Source organism: Anabrus simplex, chromosome 3 (assembly GCF_040414725.1).
Source record: "Anabrus simplex isolate iqAnaSimp1 chromosome 3, ASM4041472v1, whole genome shotgun sequence".
NCBI classification, from domain to species: domain Eukaryota; kingdom Metazoa; phylum Arthropoda; class Insecta; order Orthoptera; family Tettigoniidae; genus Anabrus; species Anabrus simplex.
Genome location: NC_090267.1, coordinates 7348863 through 7374937, shown reverse-complemented (window position 1 = coordinate 7374937; position 26075 = coordinate 7348863). Strand labels below are relative to the sequence as shown.

The window sequence follows — 26075 nt, the reverse complement described above, 5'->3', positions numbered from 1 at the left end:
CGTCAGTCAGATCTAAAATAAAGGCCAACGGTGAGATTTTGTGACCTAACTCGTTGAACCTTCACGTCCCTTGAGTAGAATCTTTTACATCTCCGCATGGCACCAGCCGAGGCATAACTTTGAACCAGAACCAAGAATTCAGAGATGCGCGAAAGGTCACAATATATGTAAATAAATAAAATGTGCTTTTCACATGAATGTTACGGAGTTTGACAAACTTATAGGAAATATAGAGTAATACTGTAATAATAATGTTATTTGATTTACGTCCCACTAACTACTTTTACGGTCTTCGGAGACGCCGATGTGCCGGAATTTAGTCCCGCATGAGATTTTTACATGCCAGTAAATCTACTGACACGAGGCTGTCGTATTTGTGCACCTTCAAATACCATTGGACTGAGCCAGGATCGAACCTGCCAAGTTGGGGTTAGAAGGCCAGCGCCTTAACCGTCTGAGCCACTCAACCCTGCGAAATATAGAGTCATCAAATTTGGTACGCACATTGAAACGATCGAAGGCCATACGTTTTCCAAATTTCATGATTCTAGCTCTTACATAAGTATTCAAAAAATGTAAACCGTTAAAAATGTACCCTAATTTCATCCTACTCAAATATTCGAAATCAATATAACCCTTAAATATGGCAGATAAGAGGAAATGTTTCAGAAAAACATGTAGAAAGAGAAAGGGGGCGTCTGATGCCGCAAACCGTTTGTTGATATGATGAACCGTTTAGGATTAGTAAATCTGGAAGTGGACGTCTGCACTAATAAACGTGCTCATGCTTATGTCATGTAGGTCTGGAGCGATCTACATATAAAGGTATAAAACAGAAAATAGACCTCAATTAATGAGGCACTTCCTGAAATCTCAGAAATTTGAAACTTTGAACTGGAGAATCTGATGACTCCATGATCCCTGGAAAAATCGAAAATTCTCCAAATTCCCTGAAGGGGGCACGCTGGGGCCTTCAAATTTTGGGCTTAGCATAAGAACGCATAATTTATCTAAAGCGACATCCTATAGGTTTCTTGGGCTAAAAAAATTCAGGGATTTCCTATTTTTTATCAACCTTCCCTCCAAATAAAGATGGCGGCTCAATCTGCCAGACGAGCTATAAAATTGAAATTTGGCGAAATTATAGCTTTTAGCATCTAACCGACGGAAAAAATCCAATATTTTTAATTTTTTCACTTTTACTCCAGAAAAATATCGAAATATGGAGGCAATTTTAATAACTGTGGATGCATTCTTTTTGAGGTATTTGTTGGCTAAACAGTAAGTCCTACCACAAAACTGATGGCACAAAAGCCGCTCAATGTGCAGTGACAACTTTGGTCCTATGACTTTTTGTCGTCGTATCTCTTCAACTTACACGTTATATTTGGCTGTATTTCTGGATTGTTTGTAAATTTGGCGAGTTTTACACGTATATTTCATTGTTTGATACACTCATAAGAGATATAGTGTCATCAGGTTTGGCGTAAATTGGGAAGAACGATCGCCAAATTCGAGCCAAATTTCATGATTCTAGCTTGCACTTACGTATGCGAAAAATAATGTATAGTGTTCAAAATGTACCCAAATTTCCCCCTATTCAAACGTTCTAACTCATTCTAACCCGTAAATACTGGAGACACGAGAAAATGTTTTACTTTGTAGAACCAAACATGAATAAAAATAAGAGCGGCGTCTGATGACGCAAACCGTTTGTCGATATGATGTACCCTTTAGGAGCAATAAATCTGTAAATGAATGTCTGCTATATTGTAAGTGTTCATATACCTTCCTATATCGATCTATATTCATTCGAGTCATTTTGTATCGATCTAGAAAGGAGTGACTGTCAGCAGGAGGGCGTCCATATGTACTTTGACTGGCAGTAGGATTGTGGTCGTCCTCCAACAACTGTGTAAACCTCCCCTACCCGAATCTGTCTGGTAGTAGGCAAGGGTGCCCGCCATTATAAACAAGTTTACCCATTTAAAATGTGACTGGCGTTAGACAAAGTGGCCTGCTATTATAATGATATCAGCATAACTCAATTTTGACTGGCAGTCGTGAACGTGCCTGCCGTTATAATGATAGCTCCTCAACTAGAACGTGCCTCGGAGTAGGAATGGCGGCTTGCCATTTTAAGGAAAACAATCGAGTTGGGAAGTTTCATTATAATGACAGGCCTGCCGTTATCATCACAGCACCTTACAGGGGAAACAACATACGGGAACCCCATGGCGTTTCTTCGATAACGCTAACTGGCATGTAATCTAATAAAATCTCAATCACGGCGTGTAAAGTAATTTACGTAGAAATCCGTATACAATGTTGAAACCCGCAGCGAAGCACAGGCACATTTTCTAATTAGTATCTATAATTCGTACATACGGTAAGGACTTTTCCGCACATTCATAATTTTACAACGTTAAAGTTTATTTATGATTTTATTTTCAATCCCGCTGTTTTTACTGATTATTGATGGGTGGTTCATTCAAAAATCAAATCAAATCAAAATCAAAATCTCTTTATTTGCAAATGAGGTGTCTACCTCGGTGGCAAATGGTACACTAAAATACATTATTGTCAAGCATTAAATTTTAAATTAACAAGAGACGAAGAAAACTTTCCTAGAATACAATATTATACAATTTACGCTAATAATTTGTTCTATTAAACACACACATCATCCTTAATAAATTTATATTGTTTACAAAATTCTACTTATAATATCTTACAAACATAGTCAACTCATATACAGTATGTGAAATTACTTCTAATAATAATATACAACTGGTATAAGATTAAAATTTAACATTGAATTTATTTACATATTTATATTTTACCCATTTTGGAACCTAAGTAGCATAACGACCTGCTGCGTCTTAACCAGAGCCCCTTTTGCCACCACTTTTCAGAGTTCCTGAAGGGCCTTCACAGCTACCGTAGCGGTCCCAGGGCCCTCGAAGTCCCCACTGTACTTCACCCCTACAGGCAGTCCCCTACTTGGGCTGTCCAAACTCCATAGACCAGGGGATGGAATTAAATTAATCACACATATTTTTTATTTACAATATCCTGCACTGGTCGAATGCCCTCTAACATTTCATTTATTTTCTCTGTTGCTGTTTATTCTCTTCTTGAATATCTGTACAGATTTTGGAAAAGGATCAAACACTACCCCTGGTAAACTGTTCCACTCCTTCACGCCCTTCCCAATGAATGAAAATTTACCCCAATCGCTTCTGCTAAAATTCCTTCTAATTTTGTACTTGTGGTCAGTTCTACCAATATAATTATTTTCCAACTGAAGCCTCTCACGGATATCTCTCCATGCTTCTTCTCCTGTATAGGCTCTATATAATCCTATAAGTCTAGTTTTCTCCCTTCTCTTACTTAAAGTTTCCCAACCAAGTTCCTTTATCATTTCTGATACACTACTCTTTCTCCTGAAATCCCCTGTTACAAACCTTGCTGCTTTCCTCTGCACACCATCTAGTTCTTTTATTAGGTATTCTTGGTGAGGATCCCAAACACTGTTTGCATATTCCAATAATGGACGAACCATACTTAACTAACTTTTTTCTTTTAATTCTTTGTTGCATCCTTTAAGTAGCCTCATTATGACATGTAACGATCTGTATGCTTTCCCAACAATGTCATCAACATGACCCTTCCAGTGCAAATTACTTTCAAATCTTACACCTAAGTATTTGCACTTGCCATCTTTAGGGATAACTACCTCATCCAAAGTATATTCAAATTCAGTTTTAAAGCTCCTGTTTGTAAATGTTGTAACAGTTGATTTGCCTCCATTAATCTTCATATTATTTTCTTCAACCCATTCTTGGATACTCTCAAGGTCCCTTTGTAATTCTGAGCAATCCTCAATGTTATTTATTTCCCTATAAACAATTATGTCATCTGCATACAATCTTATTTTCGACGTTATATTGTTCCCTAAATCATTTGCGTATATTAAGAAAAGTAACGGACCGATTTTACTACCCTGTGCAATTCCCTTCCAAACTTTCTCTTCCTGTGATATATTATTTCCTACTTTGACTTTCTGAACCCTTGAATTTAGAAATGTTCTTATCCAACGTATAACCCTTACGTCCAATCCTATTCCCTCCAATTTCTTTAATAATATTCCATGTTTCACTCTATCAAAGGCTTTGGAAAGATCTATGGCTATGCAATCTAACTGGCCTCCTGAATCCAACTGATCTGATATGTCCTGTTGAAATCCCACCAGTTGTGCCTCGCAAGAAAATTTCTTTCTAAATCCATACTGGCTCCTCATGAACCAATTTTTATCATCACATATCCCTCTGATGTACTTTGATATTAAACTCTCCAGTATTTTACAAACTATACTCGTCAGGCCGATTGGTCTGTAGTTCTCTGGTTTCCTTTTATCACCCTTTCCTTTATAAATTGGTATTATTATAGATTCCTTCCATTCCTTTGGTATTACACTATTATTTATGACATAGTCAAAGAGAAATTTTAAATAAAGCACTATGTACCACCCCTTTGTCTTTAATACCTCCCCAGTAACTTGATCACTTCCTGCTGCTTTTCCTTGCTGAAGAAGTTGGATTTCTCTGAAAATATCTTCATTTGTGAATGAGAAGCTTCTTGTTTCCCTATGTGTATCTCCCTCTCTCTCTCTTCTGTTATGGTTTCCAAGTCCTGACAATCTTCTACTGAATCTCTGAATTCCCTACTGAAGAGGTTTGCTTTCTCAGTATCTGTTAAATAGTGTTCACCCCCTTCTCCCACCATTGTAGGAATTTGGATTCCTTTTCCTTTTTGATTCCTGATATATGAATACAGCTTTTTCCATTTCCCTTTGTGGTCATTACCCTCTTGAAGAATGCTATTCATATAATTCTCTTTTGCTTCCTTTTTCACTCTATTCAGTTCCCTCATTAGCTGTTTTCTAGTTTTTTACTCTCCCTACCTGCTTTGATTTTCCTGTTTATTCTACATTTTCCTTTAATTTTCTTATTTCCCTTGTATAATAAAAAGGGTCTGAGGTCATTTTACCCTTCTTAACAGGTACAAATCTCTTCTCTCCTTCCCAAATGATTCCTTTAAATTTAGCCCAAAGTGTATCCACATTACTCCCTTCACTTATCCAACAACTGAATTGTGATTTATGGTATGTCCCAAATTCATCAACTCTAGTTTTTCTGTATATTTTTTGTCTTGTGTGACCCTCTTATTAAGCCTTTTTGGTACCAGTCCTACATCCATTATTACAGCCTTATGGTCAGCTATTCCTTCAATTACCTCAGTTTTATCAACAATTTCCCATGGTTTAACCAAGAATACATCTATTAAGTTATTGAGACGAGTCGGTTCATGTACTACTTGTGTAAATCCTCGCTCCCAAATTAACTTATTTGCCAGTTTCTGTTCATGGGCTTCACATGCAGCTCCATTCCATTCAACTTCAGGCAAGTTTAGATCTCCCCCAATTATTACCATATCATTATTATTGTTTTTATGAGTATAATCTATTATTTTCTCAAATATTTCCATGTCTCTTTTCTCTCTTCCAGGCCTGTATGTTCCTATAATTCCCACCTCCTTCATATTATGACAAACTAATTTTATCCCTAATATTTCATTCCTTGATACATTGTATGTATTTTGTGTTTTAAAATGCGTTTTATGTGGTGATTACTGTAATTTGAGTTATTATTTTGGTTGTGATATTTTATCTCATGGGCATATTTTATTAAGTTTTGAATTTGCGCTTTAATAATTACAGCTAGAGAGTTGTGTTTATCGGGTTGTCCGTCCTTCAAAACACGCCGCTTACATAAAAACAAGCGTGCAAAACCACATGAAGATGGAATTTGCTTACTTTTTGCAAGAAATCTGTAACGGGGACGACCCCTCTGTCGATGTGATGGATGAAATGTTATTGAACTGCAAGCCAGAATTTTAGCACTTGTTCATATCGTGACTGATATTTATATAAAAATGTTCACTCTGCGAGAGATGACATACTTTTCTAGAAATTTGTCATTCCTAATTAAGTTGAAAGTCATTGGTCTTACACGCGGTAGTTCGAAACCATACACTAGCGTCAACAGGTTAATATTGAAGATGAAAGCTAGCTACTTCATTTTTCTGCATCATTCTTGGATTCGTTCGAATCAATAGTTTGCCCCCACTTATTCATATTAGAGCCATAGTTATGCTCCTGAACGTTTCCCAGCGGCCTCTAGGCGGAACCAGATAAAGCCGGACGGAATTGCCTTAACAACATCCGATAAAACACTTCCATTTGCTTTAAAAAGGCATCAATTTGCAAGTCGCTTTTAATTTTGTGTCAAGGGACGTGAAGGTCTCTGTTTCGTCCATGTCCAGTTAAATGTGAGAAGAGCGACATTTTAAAGTTTCAATACTGCCACGTGGCTGCGTGGCTATCAGCTGGCAGCAGCTCTCTACATGGCTTTCCGTGGTTTCTCATTTTCACACCAGGTAAATGCTCGGGTTGTGTTTGTATGAAGGCCGTGGTCGCTTCCTTCCCACTTCTAGCCATTTCCTATCCCACTGTAGCTGTCTGTGTTGCTGCGATGTAAAGTACAGGAATGCCATGTCAGTTAGTTACGAGCAGATTGTGTTGAACGAGTCAGTATGGGCAGGTAATGCCAACTACTGGATAAATTATACCTGTAGCACTATACATGAACTGGCTTGACTACTTTATTCAATTCTAGAAGACGAGGTCATTCCTTCCACTGAGTTCGCTCTACTCAAGGACTTCACCGTGAATCAGGAAGGAGCCGTTACGAGCTGGACCAAGGTTTCTTGTTAGACGAAGGGATCAGTTTCCCTCCTCGTATTCTCCAACTCTTTCTTACTTGTAAATTATTAGTCCTATAACGTTTAACAAATTCAGTGACGGCTTAGTAAAATTTGTTCGTCATAAAAACGAAATACGAAATGCACACGGAAACTCAGAGGTATAGCTTGTAGAAGACCGTGATGAGAATTTGAAATATGATAAATAATTGTTAAATACCGGTATTAATGTTAATATTCTAGGGGCAATGATAACAATTAACGTAGAAAAGAGCAGCGATGACCCTGAGGGAGTTTGGAAGGCGACGGAGTCTCTAACGTTCGAGTTCAAGTCGTGCTGCCAGCATCACCAACTAGCAGACTCAATGTCTTAAGGGGGCGGTCCTTACCGGGATAGAGTACGGCGAGCTTCCTCTCTCAGACAGAGGAGATTGGTGTTGGTTATGTGATTCACGCAGAAGGTGAGGTGCACTGTACTAGGAATGGGAAACCACGGAAAACCTTTCTCGGGACTGGCGACGTCTGGGACCAGCCCTCTGCCTCCCGAATGTAGAACTGCCTATTCTACTCGCTGTTTCTCAGGGCAATCACGTAATAAGTCTCAGCAATAACACTAACTACTTCCTTGTCAGCTTACTTGTGAGAAGGTGTATTAGATTATTTAAACTGTAGTATGAGATATTTGGTATATAAATCATTATATTTATTGCAATATGTTACCCATCCAACAACTCTGCAATTGAGAATATACGGTACCGTTATGATCCAGTGTCCGGAGGCATTCTTCAGGCTGTGGAGAGACAGGTCGATAGTGGAGCCAGGAGACGATACACACTGCTCGGTGTTTGCCAGTGAAAATGCTAGCATGAAGGACAAGATAACCTGGAACAAGTGCAGAGGTCATCACATAAGGGATCATCACACAAAATTAGGTCGTTTTGGATAGTATACAGATTCTAGTTTCATTCCCATAGCACTGGAATCCATCCTTAGTCGAAAAATCACATTACTATCAACAATGAGCCAGCCATGTTTGAAACCTTTGATGGCCATTTAATGGAACAAGGTGTAGTACTACAATACGTTCAATAATCGTCTCCTTCCCTCTATTGCTTTTAAGTATTCTGACAGAGCTTTGCGTACTTTTCCTAAGGATATGTCCAATACCCTAATGAAGGGTTCAAGAACTTGGTCCTAAACATATGTTAAATAACCTGATGAGGATTTTCTGAACTTGGGTCTAAGTATATGTTAAGCTTCCACACAATTTCACGTCTCTTACTGCCAGCTCATAAAGAAGTAGATCATGTTTCCACCAAGCTCTTGACATTTGGGCATCAATGTCGTCTTTAAAATGATTGATTTTGAGACTGCTTCATTAATATTGTTAAAACTTGATTCGATTCACTACCATTGAGGAATAATGTATAACCTAAATATTGAAAATGGGCCATCGGTTTCAACGAAGAATTTCCTATAAGTAGTAGGGCAAGGGGGATTCTAAAACAATGGGAGCTGAATCAGCACTTTCCCACGAGGCCATTGCCCTGGGTCAAGGTCATTGACCTCATGACGGAATGACCACGTAACCATGACGTCACGACCACGTAGCCTTGTGTGTAAACAAAACCACGGGCTTTTTGACAACTCTCATCTTGGCGGACTCTTACATCACTCTTTTAAGCACGTGGGCGCTGCTACCCTCACTGCTGCCATCTTGACAGGCCCGAACCTTACTTTTCGTGAACAAGTGAACGTAGCTACCGTCACTGCTGCCACCTTAAACACGTGGGGGTGCTGAATTTAAAATCCACGTGCTTTTGACAGCTGTCAAGATGACAGCGGCCATCTTGACCGGTCCTAACAACCTGGGCGCGGAATTTAAACAAGTGAATGTGGCTAACCTGACAATGCTATTCGTCTGACAATGGACAGGGTTCGAATCCATGAGTTCTTCAGGGTTCGAAATCCAGGTATTGGAGATTTTCTATTTTAATGCTGAACAGAGAGAGACCAGAGTTCGAATCTAAGATTTTTATTCTGTTTACGGTGTCTATTGCAAGAGAGAGCTGGTTTTAATCCATGCAATTATCATCTGCCTGCATGTCAATTTATCTTGATACCGCGCGCCCTCCTTCTATCAGGGTAAGTTTTTCGGTTTAGAACACTATAGGAATGTATGTTGTCTATACAAATATTTACTGTAAGATAATAGCAGGCTATTTTGTACATGTTCTATATCCTATGTAACAGGATTGAACCTGTACAGATTGTCAACATGTTCCGTCTTGTTCAGGCTACGTAAAGCTTTAGCGGCGGTGTAGATAGAAGGGCCATCTCGCGCAGGAAGACATCTGTCTGTAAGACTGTGAGGAGGAGGAGGAGGAGGAGGAGGAGGAACGCGGCTATGTCCCGTCGGAGGAGGAGGAACGCGGCTAAGCCCCGTCAGATGAGGAGGAGGAACGCGGCTAAGCCCCGTCGGAGGAGGAGGAGGAGGAGGAACGCGGCTATGTTCCGTCGGAGGAGGAGGAGGAACGCGGCTAAGCCCCGTCGGAGGAGGAGGAGGAACGCGGCTAAGCCCCGTCAGATGAGGAGGAGGAACGCGGCTAAGCCCCGTCAGATGAGGAGGAGGAACGCGGCTAAGCCCCGTCAGATGAGGAGGAGGAACGCGGCTATGTTCCGTCGGAGGAGGAGGAGGAACGCGGCTATGTCCCGTCGGAGGAGGAGGAACGCGGCTAAGCCCCGTCAGATGAGGAGGAGGAACGCGGCTAAGCCCCGTCGGAGGAGGAGGAGGAACGCGGCTATGTTCCGTCGGAGGAGGAGGAACGCGGCTATGTTCCGTCGGAGGAGGAGGAGGAACGCGGCTATGTTCCGTCGGAGGAGGAGGAACGCGGCTAAGCCCCGTCGGAGGAGGAGGAACGCGGCTATGCCCCGTCGGAGGAGGAGGAGGAACGCGGCTATGTTCCGTCGGAGGAGGAGGAACGCGGCTATGTTCCGTCGGAGGAGGAGGAGGAACGCGGCTATGTTCCGTCGGAGGAGGAGGAGGAACGCGGCTAAGCCCCGTCGGAGGAGGAGGAGGAACGCGGCTATGTTCCGTCGGAGGAGGAGGAGGAACGCGGCTATGCCCCGTCGGAGGAGGAGGAGGAACGCGGCTATGTTCCGTCGGAGGAGGAGGAACGCGGCTATGTTCCGTCGGAGGAGGAGGAGGAACGCGGCTATGTTCCGTCGGAGGAGGAGGAGGAACGCGGCTATGTTCCGTCGGAGGAGGAGGAGGAACGCGGCTATGTTCCGTCGGAGGAGGAGGAACGCGGCTAAGCCCCGTCGGAGGAGGAGGAGGAGGAACGCGGCTAAGCCCCGTCAGATGAGGAGGAGGAACGCGGCTATGTCCCGTCGGAGGAGGAGGAACGCGGCTAAGCCCCGTCAGATGAGGAGGAGGAACGCGGCTAAGCCCCGTCGGAGGAGGAGGAACGCGGCTAAGCCCCGTCGGAGGAGGAGGAGGAACGCGGCTAAGCCCCGTCGGAGGAGGAGGAGGAACGCGGCTATGTTCCGTCGGAGGAGGAGGAGGAACGCGGCTATGTTCCGTCGGAGGAGGAGGAGGAACGCGGCTATGTTCCGTCGGAGGAGGAGGAGGAACGCGGCTATGTTCCGTCGGAGGAGGAGGAGGAACGCGGCTATGTTCCGTCGGAGGAGGAGGAACGCGGCTAAGCCCCGTCGGAGGAGGAAGAGGAGGAGGAACGCGGCTAAGCCCCGTCGGAGGAGGAGGAACGCGGCTATGTTCCGTCGGAGGAGGAGGAGGAACGCGGCTATGTCCCGTCGGAGGAGGAGGAACGCGGCTAAGCCCCGTCAGATGAGGAGGAGGAACGCGGCTAAGCCCCGTCAGATGAGGAGGAGGAACGCGGCTATGTCCCGTCGGAGGAGGAGGAACGCGGCTATGTTCCGTCGGAGGAGGAGGAGGAACGCGGCTATGTTCCGTCGGAGGAGGAGGAGGAACGCGGCTATGTTCCGTCGGAGGAGGAGGAACGCGGCTATGTTCCGTCGGAGGAGGAGGAGGAACGCGGCTATGTCCCGTCGGAGGAGGAGGAGGAACGCGGCTATGTTCCGTCGGAGGAGGAGGAGGAACGCGGCTATGTCCCGTCGGAGGAGGAGGAACGCGGCTATGTTCCGTCGGAGGAGGAGGAGGAACGCGGCTATGTCCCGTCGGAGGAGGAGGAACGCGGCTAAGCCCCGTCGGAGGAGGAGGAGGAACGCGGCTATGTTCCGTCGGAGGAGGAGGAACGCGGCTAAGCCCCGTCGGAGGAGGAGGAGGAGGAACGCGGCTAAGCCCCGTCAGATGAGGAGGAGGAACGCGGCTAAGCCCCGTCGGAGGAGGAGGAACGCGGCTATGTTCCGTCGGAGGAGGAGGAGGAACGCGGCTATGTCCCGTCGGAGGAGGAGGAACGCGGCTAAGCCCCGTCAGATGAGGAGGAGGAACGCGGCTAAGCCCCGTCAGATGAGGAGAAGGAACGCGGCTATGTCCCGTCAGATGAGGAGGAGGAACGCGGCTATGTCCCGTCAGATGAGGAGAAGGAACGCGGCTAAGCCCCGTCAGATGAGGAGGAGGAACGCGGCTAAGCCCCGTCGGAGGAGGAGGAGGAACGCGGCTATGTTCCGTCGGAGGAGGAGGAGGAACGCGGCTATGTCCCGTCGGAGGAGGAGGAACGCGGCTAAGCCCCGTCGGAGGAGGAAGAACGCGGCTAAGCCCCGTCAGATGAGGAGAAGGAACGCGGCTATGTCCCGTCGGAGGAGGAGGAACGCGGCTAAGCCCCGTCGGAGGAGGAGGAACGCGGCTAAGCCCCGTCGAAGGAGGTGGAACGCGCTAAGCCCCGTCGGAGGAGGAGGAACGCGGCTATATCCCGTCGGAGGAGGAGGAAAGCGGCTAAGCCCCGTCGGAGGAGGAGGAGGAACGCGGCTAAGCCCCGTCGGAGGAGGAGGAACGCGGCTATATCCCGTCGGAGGAGGAGGAACGCGGCTATATCCCGTCGGAGGAGGAGGAAAGCGGCTAAGCCCCGTCGGAGGAGGAGGAGGAACGCGGCTAAGCCCCGTCGGAGGAGGAGGAACGCGGATGTGTCCCGTCGGAGGAGGAGGAACGCGGCTAAGCCCCGTCGGAGGAGGAGGAACGCGGATATGTCCCGCCGGAGGAGGAGGAACGCGGCTAAGCCCCGTCGGAGGAGGAGGAACGCGGATATGTCCCGTCGGAGGAGGAGGAACGCGGATATGTCCCGTCGAAGGAGGAGGAACGCGGCTATGTCTCCACCTTATCGACTTCATTATCAGATACTCCTTCCCTCCTCCTCCTTATTAGTCGCAGTTTTGCACATAGAGAGTTGTTATTTGCCGGTTGCAGTGCAAAACTATACATCATATCTACCTAAGTGTGCACATTAACAGTGAAACATCTATTACGTGTATGTTTATGTGTAATCATTGCAGTGCGATTTTTTCAAAACTTGACAATCATCAACGACATAAAGCTGTAAAGCATCACTTCTGAATATTTTCATGCAAACAATGTACTGCTACATTTATCAGGTGTGGTAATCTCACACAACATGTAAATTATAAACACATTAGCTTGAGCAATCTGCCTGAAGAAATCACAGAAACTTTCATTAAATGTCGAAAACGCAATATAAAAAAGCGTGATCCAAACGTTAAAACATCGTTTCAGCTTATTACAAGTTCTGTTACTAACCTAACACCACCAGGTAAAGAGGAGGTGCATAAGGAAGAAGAAAAATAACACAACGTTTCTTTTCCATCGAAGCCTTTTCATTCTACTGTACTTTCTAAGCCGATTACATGTTCTATAGCTGTGCAATCATCTCATAAAGAGAGGCAAGATGTAAGATACTGTAAATACATTACATTTCTCGTTGAACGATTAAGACTCCTAAAAGCTTATCAAGATGTTGGATACACAGTCTATGAACGACAGATTCAAGAAATAGAAGACGAATCACGTCATAGGCGAATTATTGTGTAATAGCACTAAAGACGCACATCAGTTACAACAACGATTTAATTGCACCTACCGTGATAGACGGTGACATTACATGTAGAAATAGGATAAAAAACCAGTAGTAGTTCGTAAATAAAAACATACATACGTACATTATCATTATAGACTCTTATGCCTTTCAGCGTACAATCTGAAAGCCTCTGTGAATTTACTAAACGTCGCCACAATCCTCGATTTGCAACCTCTTATCTTTAAATCTTTCGACACTACCATCGTCGTCTTGGTCTACCTCTACTTCTCTTACCCTCCATAACAGAGTCCATTATTCTCCTAGGTAATCCATCCTTCGCCATTCACCTCACATGACCCCACCCCGAGCCGGTTTATGCGTACAGCTTCATCCATTGAATTCATTCCTAAATTAGCCTTTACCATCTCATTCCGAGTACCCTCCTGTAATTGTTCCCACCTGTTTGTACCAGCAATCATTCTCGCTACTTTCGTGTCTGTTACTTCTGACTGATGAATAAGATATCCTGAGGCCCCCCAGCTTACGCTCACGTAAAGCAAAGTTGGTCTGAAAACAGACCGATGTAAAGATAGTTTCGTCTGTGAACTGACTTTCTTCTTACACAATACTGTTGATCGCAGCTGCGAGCTCACTGCATTAGCTTTACGACACATTGATTCAATCTCACTTACTATATTACCATCCTGGGAGAACACACAAACTAAATACTTGAATTTATCGACCTATTCTAGCTTTGTATCACCAATCTGACATTCAGTTCTGTTGAATTGCATACCTACTGACATCAATTCAGTCTTCGAGAGGCTAATTTTCATACCATACTAATTGCACCTATTTTCAAGTTCCAAGATATTAGACTGCAGGCTTTCGGCGCAATCTGCCATTAAGGCTAAGTCGTCAGCAGAGACCAGACTGCTTACTACATATCCACCTAACTGAATCCCTCCCTGCCATTTTATACCCTTCAGCAGATGATCCATGTAAACTACGAACAACAAAGGTGAAAGATTACATCCTTGTCTAACCCCTGTAAGTACCTGAACCAAGAACTCATTCTACCATCAATTCTCACTGAAGCCCAATTGTCAACATAAATGCCTTTGATTGATTTTTAAAATCTACCTTTTATTCCTTAGTCCCCCAGTATAGCAAACACCTTTTCCCTCGGTACCCTGTCATATGCTTTCTCGAGATTTACGAAACATAAACACAACTGCCTATTCCTCTCGTAGCATTTTTCAGTTATCTGGCGCATACTGAAAAACTGATCCTGACAGCCTCTCTGTGGTCTGAAACCACACTGGTTTTCATCCAACTTCCTCTCAATGACTGATCGCACCCTCCCTTTCAAGATGCCAGTGAGTACTTTGCCTGTTATACTAATCAATGATATACCTCGATAGTTGTTGCAATCCTTCCTGTTCCCTTGCTTATAGATAGTTGCAATTACTGTTTTCTCCAATCTGAAGGTACGTTACCAACACTCCACGCTAATTTTACTACTCTATGAAGCAGTTTCATCCCTGCCTCCCCACTATACTTCACCATTTCAGGTCTAATTTCATCTATTCCTGCTGCTCTATGACAATGGATTTTGTTTACCATCCTTTCCACTTCCTCAAGTGTAATTTCTCCAACATAATTTTCCTCCTCCCCATCAGCTTGGCTGTTTGCAACACCACCAGGATGATTTCGTTTTACATTGAGAAGATATTCAAAATACTCCCTCCACCTCTCCAGTGATTCCCTGGGATCTATTATGAGCTCACCTGAATTACTCAAAACACTGTTCATTTTCTTTCTCCCTTCCTTCCTAAGATTCATTATTACTGTCCAGAAAGGTTTCCCTGCTGCTTGACCTAGCCTTTCCAGATTATTTCCAAAATCTTGCCAAGACTTCGTTTTGGATATGTGCCGGGCGGTACACCTCCACGCCGCTAATTCAAACATTGCGCCAGTTGAAACTCCTCTACAGGAGAAAGCCTGAACTTTAACAACCACATCAATACTTGGGTTTCTCAGAAGATGTCGCTAGTGTAAATTTTGTATTGTTCTGAACTGTGTCTTTTTCGATGTATATTTGTTTGCTCCGTAGTAAGAAGTGTGAGCATTCTCTTCTAGATGGCACTACTGAAGAACTACAATTGTGCACCCTAATGCGAAGTGAAAGAACGGTTTTTTGAGAAATTTTGTGTTCATAAGTTTGTTCTTTGTTAAATTTCTTTCAGTCATGTGTTTGGGTTGGCAGTATAACCCTTCTCTTTCCGCTTGCTTTGAATTTAGCCAATCCCGAATTTCTCTAATTAATTTTCCACCAATAATGTGTTTCTTCCTCATCTGGTGTAGTGGTTTTCGTTGTTAGCCAATAAAATTTTGTGGGCGGGTTGTAATCATTCATGAAACGTCTCGAATTTTCCGCGAGGGTATATAAACTGCTGATTTTCTGGTCTCCTCGCCACTTCAGTAACATCTTTCCTAGTGTGATTATATAGCAGGGGGCGGGAAGCGCCTCTTTCTTCGGGCACCAGTTCAACCATCAGGTAATGGCCGTTTTATAGCTTATTTTCTTGCTAGCTCAGCAGTTTAACCCTCGGGGCGGGTTCGAAACTCTCCTCATGTAACCTATACTTAAAATGTAAAAGACACTTGGTATAAATTCAGTTTCTTTAACTACAAATTGGGATAGAGAGTGCCTAACCCTCTCGAGCTCCCATTCATTTTGTTTTGAGGTGACTACGTTTTTATAACAGTTTCCCTTATACTCGTAATGTCATAACTTTTTTCAATCGTGTCACCTCCGTAGTATGGGATTAGCCCTTGCATAAGTGGCCTAGTGCCAAATAGGTTTTAAAGAAGTGTATTAGGAGTGCAGTTACGCCTCCTCTCAAGTTGGTATTTTGAGGCCATGTCATTGTCCTGTTTCTTTACTGAATAGGCCTCCGTAGGTTGGGTATTTTTACCCCTGGTTTTATGTGTCCGGAGGACAGCTTGAAGGTGGAGTTTGGTGTGTCCGTTGATGGGCTTGAACTTTGAGAGCGGTTGCTCTTTCTTAAATTGGGTTTCTGTGTACCTCAACTAGGCTTTACCGAGTAATAGGGAGCGAGTGCTCCTGGGCATGATTGGGGTTTTCTGCCCCTTTGTTAAACCTTGTGTATAAGTAAAGTTGGGCTCATTGCTCAGGGATTGTGTTTCTGGAACTCGAAGCCCAAAATACATTAATAAACTGTAATTGTACATTCTTATTTAGTTGCTATTCAACTGGGTTTTTGTTATACTTGTCATTTCTTGATCTCGAAAAGAAAATATAACCTTGGTGAAATTTTGAATTAACTTTAATTTCGTAGGTTGAGACCTGTTCATCCCAGCACCTTCTTTCACCTCTGCTGTTCCACAGATACCTCGGAACAAGTGGTAGCAGAGCGTGGTTGAATGGGTCTCAATTTAGCCCCTTTTGTCGGCTGAACATTGTTTTTGATTCGAACTCTACCAATTTTCTCAGTTGCTGGATTTTTTTTTGAATTTACTAAAACATTTCTGTCATCATGTCCGGCCCTCGCGAGGTTCTTCATCCTTTCTATTTGCGTAAAGAGGAATTAATTTATGAACTATCTGTCAGAAACGTTCAATCTGGGGGCACGGTTGCACTCGACTCCAATAGGCTAAAAGATTCCCTTGATTTACCCATTACCATCCCGACTTTGGGAGAAAAAGAGATTGACGATGCTCTCTCCACGATCAATGGCAATACTACTGAGCTAGCATCTGTAGTTAGTTTTTTTGAAGTAAGTGATCCATCACCTAATCAACTCAAAAGAGTACAGGCTAGGTTGTACCACTTTTATAATAGGGTGTGTGACCTATTGTCTCTGAAGTTAAATGACCTTCAGGGTAAGGAAGCTAGTGTCCTTGCCGAAAACTTGTCTGAAATGTCTAGTAAAGTTAGTCAGTTGTTATCTGGACCTGCCATCCCTAAAGTCGACCAACCGATGGTAGTAAATATTGTTAGTGGGGAGGATTCCTCTAAAGAGGAAGGAAGTAGTACTGAGGCGACTACCCAACGTACATCTGCCCCATCAGAAACGATGTCCGATCGTCGCAAGTCCATTCCACCCTTCGTGTTAAATAATGTTCCTTCCAAATCAGCTTCTCCGCCACTTAGGCTCCTTCCTACCACGTCTCCGGGTTTCAGCAGTTTCCCCCATCCTTTAGCAATGTTGCTCAGAGGTATTTCTAAGTTTTCTGTTAACTGTACCAGTGACGTAATTTCTTTTTGAAGGTTTTTAGTTGAGTTTCAGGATCACGCCCTTGTTTTTTCTCTTTCTGCGTGTCAGATTTTGCAAATCATCTATCCCTATGCCATTGGGGTTCTCTCCGACAAGATAGTTAGGGCAATTGCCGAACAGTCATCCATAGAAGACTTCCATGCCCATCTGTTGGCAAATTTTATCCCCGCCCGAGCTAGGTCATCGCTCATTCAAAAGTAGTACTACCGAGTACAACGGTTGGATGAGAATTTGGGTGACTTCATCCAAGACATTAAGTTTTATACTAGGGTATTTTCCCTTCATTTTCCCGAAGATCAAATTGTACAAGCCATTGTGGAAGGCATTTCCCCATCGTACAGATCGTACTTGTGTTTTGCGTCGCGTCCGCAAACTTTCGTTGAGTTAGAGGCCATGGCTGTCTCAGCCGAAGGAGTTAGATACGCCGATACCTTGCGTGTCGCGAAAGAACCCCCTCCATCCTCTAGTAATTTTCGGCCTCAACCTCGCCGAACCGTCACTGCCCGTAATGTTATGCTTGTGGGTCGCCTGACCATCTTCGGGAGAAGTGTCCTTTAATTAAAGCTAGTAGGACAAGGAATGGAGCAGGGTCGTCTCAAGGTTGTTCTAAATGCGGCGCGTTTTCCCATATCGCCAAGAACTGCCCTAATGCTAACAGCACTCCCTCCTGATCAACTTCGAACAACAATCATAAGTGACTAGTGGCTTCGGCTGAATCGGCGAACCCATCTTCCCGAGGCTCAGCCCCAAGTAAACATGTCGAAATTTCAGGGAAAACTCAGTCTTCAAATGTATCTTTTGAAGGCCCTAAAGAATGCCTTAGGATTGCGGCGGATATCCCCGCACCTGTTCCATTTCTTAAGATTGAATTGAATAATGAGCCTGTAACGGCTCTATTAGATTCTGGCAGTGTTTGTTCTATTATTTCGGCTGAATGGTACTCTAAATTGAAAACAGTTTGCAAATTTCCTGATTTTTGTTCGACCTTGGTTCAATATGTTTCGGCTAATTCTTCTCTTTTAGAAATTTTAGGCTCCTTAAAAGCCAAAATTCGGATTTCTAAATTTACTTGGAAAGTTAAACTGTTTGTGTCAAAGCACTTGTCTTGCCCCATTATATTGGGAGCCGACTTCATGTCCCATACTGGTCTAGTGCTCGATCTTCAGAGCAAGTCGTGCACATTCAAATTTGATTCTAACTGCAAAATCCCTTTACTTAAGTGTAGTTCTGTATCATGTTCATCTATTTCGCCTACCCAGGATGAGATGTTGTTAGCTCTTAGACATCTACCTTAGGAGCAGGCTGACAGTATTCGTAAGTGGTGTCAGTCGTTTCCAGAGGTGTTCTCTGATACTCTTGGTGTTACTGACCTTATCGAATACAAGATTGAGGTTACGGATTCGATTCCTGTCCGTTTTCCACCTTATAGGCTATCTCCACCTAAAATGAAGGCGCTGAAAGAGATCATTGATCATATGCTGAAGGACGGTATTATTCGGCCCTCTAAGTCGGCGTATTCTTCGCCTATTTTTCTAGTCCCGAAACCCCAAGGGGGCTTCAGGCCTGTCATTGATTATAGGGCTCTCAATCGGAAGGTGGTGTTACAATCTGTGCCCCTTCCAGACCTTCACTCGTGTCTTTCATGGTTTCGTAAGGCTAATTTCTTTACTATCCTAGATCTTAATCAGGCCTATAATCAGATTCCTCTGGCTGAAGAATCTAAACATCTTACAGCGTTTGCCACGGATTGGAATTTGTATGAATACAACCGCGTGCCTTTCGGGCTCCCCGCGGGAGCAGCTGTACTTACGCGACTGCTAGACAGAGTCTTCTCCGACATCAAATTTGAGTACTTATATCATTATCTGGATGATGTCGTCGTATTTTCTGAGACCTTTGAAGAACATCTAGATCATCTGAAAGAAGTTCTCAATCGCCTTCGTAAGGCGGGGTTAACTGTGAAGTTGTCCAAGGTTGCCTTCGCTAAGCCCTCCATGTCATTCCTAGGGCATATTGTGTCGCCCGATGGTGTCGCAGTCGATCACTCTAGAACACAGGCCATCCGTGATTTCAAGCCTCCCAAGGACATCAAAGGTATTGCTATGTCCATTGGTATGGTGAATTTCTTCAGGAAATTTATTCCAAATTTCGCCAATAGAGCGGCGCCCTTGAACCTTCTTCGTAGGAAAGGCGTCAAATTTGAGGGGGGACCTTCTCAACAAGCCGCTTTTGAAGATCTTAAATTAGCTGTGTAATGCCCCTGTTCTGGCTATGCCCGATTTCTCCAAAAAATTCATCGTCCACACCGACGCATCGTCGTCGGCGGTAGCGGCAGTCCTTCTTCAAGAGACTGAACTAGGGAGGCGACCCCTCGCCTATGCCTCTAGAACTCTATCGGCTCAAGAAGCCAAGTATTCCATCTATGAGCTCGAAGGTTTGGCAGTCTTATTTGCCTTAGAAAAGTTCCGTCTCTATCTGGAACACGTTAAATTTGACTTGGAGACCGATAACCAAGCCTTAAGTTGGGTCTTAGGTAGGCCGCGTCGTACGGGTCGTATAGCCCGGTGGGCCATCCGAATTTCTGCCTTCCAATCTGATGTTAGGCATATAAGAGGTACTGAAAATGCTGTGGCTGATGAACTAAGCCGCATGTTTTCTAATGATGTAGAGACGCCTGCTCTGGATGATAGTTCTTCACCTCCCGTGTCCATACTATCTGAGGTTAATGCCATCTTAACAGATGCTCCCATGCTCTTTAGGGATATTGAGAAATATCAACGTGAAGATCCGACGCTGGCTCCGATCATGGAAACCCTTTCTTCTGGGGAACATGTCGTCCATTATGTTTTGAGGAATGGTGTTTTATGTTGCCCGTCGAGGCATGATCAAAAAATGAAAGTTGTAGTTCCAGCTGTTCTTGTACCAATGATTTTCAAGTACTATCATGAGACCCCATTAGGGGGGCATTTAGGCATCTTCAAAACCCGTGAAAAGATTCGTGAAATGTTCATCTGGAAGGGTATGGACGGAGAAATCCGTGAATTGGTAAAATCTTGTAAATCATGTTGGCTTAGTAAACCCACTATGTCCACCAAGGTAGGTCTATTGTCTTCTCAGCAAGCATCACGCCCAATGGAACGTCTCTACATCGATTACGTAGGACCCTTCCCCCAGTGAAAGGGGAACGCCAACAAGTTTATCCTTGTATGTGTAGATGGTTTTACAAGATTTTCTTGGTTATTTCGGACTAAGCTGGCTACCGCTCAGTCCACCATTACTTGTTTAAATTCGATCTCTGCTTCTTTTGGTCCGTGTCAATATATTGTGTCTGACAATGCTAAGGCGTTCACATCTAACCTATTTCGTAAATTCTGTTTTGATCTGTCCATATCTCATGTAACTACTTCTGCTTATTATCCGCAACCATCTCTGGCTGAACGGGTCCATCGTAATCTGAGGTCGGCCCTTATTGCCTATCATCACGACGATCATTCTAGGTGGGACACGTCCTTGCATTGGTTAGCTATTGCTTTGAATTCGGCGGTTCATGAATCTCATAAGTTTACTCCAGCTTCCTTGATGTTCAAGTTTGTTCCAAACACGCCGATCTCTAACCTTTGGTCTCTTAGTGATATTCTTGCTTATTGTTTTAAGGGGCCTAACATCGAAGGTCATCGGCCCTAGTGATATTCTACCGGAGACAATAGATCCAGAGAATATTAAAGATCTTTGGAAGAAGGCTAAAGCCAATCTTAAAGTGTCTCATGAAAAGGTTAGGGAAAGATATGATCGTGGACGTGTTTCCGCGGGCAAGCTTGCCCCCAGATTTCATGGGCCGTGCATAATCCTAGATTTTCTTACGCCGGTTACGTTGTTATTAAGCAATCCAGCCACCGAGAGGATATTTAGGGTTCACCTGTCGCAGGTGAAACCTGTGTAACTTCCGCGCTAACGTAGCTGATTTTATATTTGTTTTAACATTTTGAAAGTATTCGGAAGGTTATATTTTTGGGGGTTTCATTTTGAGGCCTTCTGCCCTTGGAATCTGGTTCTTTGTATTTAAGCATTTATTGTAAAACCTTCCCCGACCAGTTAAACTGCCATCCTGTCCTTACCATGGCCATTACCACGCTCCCGTCTCCTGCTTAACTACACACAGTGGCTATTTAAATGAAATAAATATTTCCACGCCGCTGGCCCCTCAGCCCCACCACAAGTACTGTACCCGAAAATCATTATGGTCCAACAAATTCTGCCGCCGAGATCTTAATGTTTCAGTGCCTCCGCAGCCGCGCGGCGCCGTGCCTCTCCTGGTGTAGAGCACGGGCCCGATCTACTTCAGTGAGGACAACCAGTGTGCGGCGAGCCGGAGCCCTCCTCCCGGCCAAGACTGACGTGCGGCGCACCACCTGTTTCTTGCCCGAGGTCTGTAAACATTCGCCGCGCGTGCAGCGTGCTTCATCACCACTACCCCTCTCATGGTGCGGGCGAGCGGTATCTCAGGGTACTTGAGGGATCCGAGCGGCCTCCTCTGGACACAAGCAGCGGCGACTGGTCTGGCCGTCAAACATAATCAACAGCTAATGTTCTTCTTCTCATACATAGACATTCCATTTCCACGATTACTACTATTTTTGGATTCAACTGCAACATCTGGTGGACTTTGAAGTTTTTTTTTGTTCCCTTCAAGAATTAAAAGTTTTCCTTCTGAATTCAACTACTGAAAGCATAAAGACATTACATCAAAAGTTACTACAAAGAATTTTAAAACTGGATCAAACCACCTTAAGAAATTTTGTTTGAGAATCCTTCTGCAATTAATTTCCATATCAACATCATAACTTGGACCTCATTTTAAAACTAAAGTTAGTGCTCTTCTGTGTTACCCCTTAGAGGGACTTTTTGGGGGGGGGGGGGAGGTCTGTACCGGGCGGTACACCTCCACGCCGCTAATTCAAACATTGCGCCAGTTGAAACTCATCTACAGGAGAAAGCCTGAACTTTAACAACCACATCAATTCTTGGGTTTCTCAGAAGATGTCGCTAGTGTCTCTAATTAATTTTCCACCAGTAATGTGTTTCTTCCTCATCTGGTGTAGTGGTTTTCGTTGTTAGCCAATAAAATTTTGTGGGACGGGTTGTAATCATTCATGAAAAGTCTCGAATTTTCCGCGAGGGTATATAAACTGCTGATTTTCTTGTCTCCTCGCCACTTCAGTAACATCTTTCCTAGTGTGATTATATAGCAGGGGGCGGGAATCGCCTCTTTCTTCGGGCACCAGTTCAACCATCAGGTAATGGGCCGTTTTATAACTTATTTTCTTGCTAGCTCAGCAGTTTAACCCTCGGGGCGGGTTCGAAACTCTCCTCATGTAACCTATATTTAAAATGTAAAATACACTTGGTATAAATTCAATTTCTTTAACTACAAATTGGGATAGAGAGTGCCTAACCCTCTCGAGCTCCCATTCATTTTGTTTTGAGGTGACTACGTTTTTATAACAGTTTCCCTTATACTCGTAATGTCATAACTTTTTTCAATCGTGTCACCTCCGTAGTATGGGATTAGCCCTTGCATAAGTGGCCTAGTGCCAAATAGGTTTTAAAGAAGTGTATTAGGAGTGCAGTTACGCCTCCTCTCAAGTTGGTATTTTGAGGCCATGTCATTGTCCTGTTTCTTTACTGAATAGGCCTCCGTAGGTTGGGTATTTTTACCCCTGGTTTTATGTGTCCGGAGGACAGCTTGAAGGTGGAGTTTGGTGTGTCCGTTGATGGGCTTGAACTGTGAGAGCGGTTGCTCTTTCTTAAATTTGGTTTCTGTGTGCCTCGAGCAGGCTTTACTGAGTAATAGGGAGCGAGTGCTCCTGGGCATGATTGGGGTTCTCTGCACCTTTGTTAAACCTTGTGTATAAGTAAAGTTGGGCTCATTGCTCAGGGATTGTGTTTCTGGAACTCGAAGCCCAAAATACATTAATAAACTGTAATTGTACATTCTTATTTAGTTGCTATTCAACTGGGTTCTTGTTATACTTGTCATTTCTTGATCTCGAAAAGAAAATATAACCTTGGTGAAATTTTGAATTAACTTTAATTTCGTAGGTTGAGACCTGTTCATCCCAGCACCTTCTTTCACCTCTGCTGTTCAACAGATACCTCGGAACAGGATTCAACAACAATTTTTTTCGTTCTGTTTGTTTCATCTACGTACAAATCCCTGACTTTCTCTGTCCTTGATTGGAGCCATTTCTAATACGCCTTCTTTTTACGTTTACAAGCTGCTCTCACTTCATCATTCCACCAAGATGTTCGCCTTTTCCCGTCTTTTCACACAGTTGTTCCTAGGCATTCCCTTGCTGTTTCTAGTACAGCATCCCTGTATGCCACCCATTCACTTTCTATATCCTGAACCTGCTTACTGTCTACTGTTCGAAACTTCTCACTAATCATATCCATATACTTCTGTGTAATTTCCTCGTCCTGGAGATTTTCTACCTTTATTCGTTTGCAGACAGATTTCACTTTCTCTACCCTAGGCCTAGAGATACTTAGTTCACTACAGATCAGATAGTGGTTTCTATCATCGAAAAATCCCCGGAAAACACGTACATTCCTAACAGATTTCCTGAATTCGAATTCGGTTAAGATATAGTCTATTGTGGATCTGGTACCCCTAGCCTCCCATGTGTAGCGGTGAATAGCCTTATGCTTGAAGAATGTATTCGTAACTGCTAAACACATACTAGCACAGAAGTCCAGCAAACGCTTCCCATTCCCATTAGCTTCCATATCTTCCCCACATTTACCAATCACCTTTTCGTATCCTTCAGTTCTATTCCCAACTCTCGCATTGAAATCGCCCATTAGCACTATCCTATCCTTGCTGTTGACCATGACCACGATGTCACTCAATGCTTCATAGAAGTTGTCAACTTCACCCTCATCTGCACCCTCACATGGTGAATACACGGAGACAATTCTAGTCCTAATTCCTCCAACTGACAAATCTACCCACATCATTCGCTCATTTACGCGTCAAGATAACAGCAGTGAGGTTAGCCACGTTCACTTGTTTAAATTCCGCGCCAACGTAGTTAGGACTCGTCAAGATGGCCGATGTCATCTTGACAGCTGCCAAAAGTACGTGGATTTTAAGTTCCGCGCCCCCGCGTGCTTAAGGTGGCAGCAGTGTTTTTAGAAACAATGCCACGTGGTCGTGACGTCACGGTCACAAGTTCATCACGTCATGGGGTCAATGACCTCGACCAGGGTCAATGACCTCGTGGGAAAATGCTGATTCAGCTCCCATTGTTTTAGAATCTCCCTTGCCCTACTACTCCTAGAGAGTACCATTGTTCCTATGTTTCCTCCAACTGATATTGGATTCGTTTTAGAAATGATGATTTTGACGTTATACTCAATATGTTGGGTATAATGTTTTCGATCTTGATGGCTACTAAAACAAGTCATCAATGAAGGCTAAACTACTTGCTCGTATGGGCAGTTAGATTGCTGAAACCTACCACGAGTACGAACCTGATCTTGGAGATTGCCAGTAACAGCCTACCCATTTATATGGCTAACATGTATCTTTTGGTATTCTGTCATACACCTTCTCCAGACGCGCCAAACTTAGGCATAACTATCTGTTCTTCTTACAGCGTTTCGCTAACTGACGTACGGTACACTGGTCCTGGAAGCCCATCTCTGATCTGAAACGGCACTAATTTTGCTCTCGCTAGCTCTTCAGTACGGATAGCACTTTCCACAAAATACCTGCGATCACTGTATCTCGTATAGTGATGAAAGAAACACCACCACTTCCTAATTTCGTCCAATCAAAGGGTACCTTACTCGAATTTTGTGCTAAATCTGTTATTTTGTTGAGCCATTTCATCCCGGACTTTCGACTATTTCTGACATAATTTCACGTCGTACTGGTCCTCAGTTTTTTTCAGTGAGCTTGAAGGGTTAACAATTCAGAGCGCCTTGTTATCTATTACAGAAATAAGAAACTTACCATGGGAGTTGCCATCTCGCTGAGTGTTGTATTGAATTTACTTCTTCTGCTTGTCATTTTATATCAGAAAGTCGAAAGCTGGGGAAGTCTCGGATGCTAACTGAAGCTACAGATTGGCCGACCTCCGATAACCCCGAGTATGACGTTCCGATAGCCGAGAGAAGATAAGTCTGGCTGGGAAATTATAATGACGAAAGCATTTCCAACTGTCTCTTGGTTACACCAACTTACAGAATCGCGTACTGAGGTAGAAACTACGAAATGCGGCCAGAATTTAGCAAAATATGATTAATAATGTGACCCCATATTGCATTTGAAAAGATAGATAATTTTCGATTATCAGAGATAAATCTTAAATTGTGTTTCCTGATTAACGGTGAAAATACTTGGGTCCTTGGTGATCGTCCAGGCCTTCCAGGAACTTGAAGTTTATTTAGTACATACCATACAATTAATTCCTTTTTATCTTAATTTACCAAACCGAACCAAACCAAACTAAATAATAATAATCATATGGCCTCAGCTACCGTGTGCAGACATTGCAATTTGACGCCGTCTGGCTGTCTGCTCGTCAATTTCGACGTTCCGTTTTACTCTAGGGCCACTAGATGGCGGACCGAGTAAACCGAAACTCTCCTGGGCGTCCATGAATGAGATTTAATTAATTTTGTCGGGTAAACACCAAATATGTCACCAGAGATCTTTTACATGCCGACATCGTACGACATGGAGTGTCGAATGGAAATTTTTTCCGCCCTTCAAAAATCCGACTACCTCTGCCGGGTTTGAACCCGCTATCTTGGGATCCAGAGGCCCTCGCCGTTAGATGGCTCCTCAATTCTAATTACATAGGTTGAGTGAACATCGAACCAGCCCTTAGGTCCAGGTAAAAATCCCTGACCAGGCCGGTAATTGAACCCG

General features: G+C 43.8%; 1 protein-coding gene across 1 annotated transcript in view; it reads right to left on the bottom strand.

Annotated features, from left to right (window-relative positions):
• Positions 1-25254, bottom strand: part of LOC137498975 (hemolymph lipopolysaccharide-binding protein-like) — a 76267-nt gene extending 51013 nt beyond the window's left edge. Inside the window, exons 1-2 of the mRNA XM_068226911.1 lie at positions 25155-25254; positions 7582-7707 (exon numbers count right to left, since the gene is read on the bottom strand). Of these exons, the coding sequence (XP_068083012.1) occupies positions 7582-7707; positions 25155-25211 (183 nt within the window). The 5' untranslated portion in view covers positions 25212-25254. The remainder of the gene's footprint in view (positions 1-7581; positions 7708-25154) is intronic.
• Between the last annotated feature and the right edge of the window lie 821 nt (positions 25255-26075).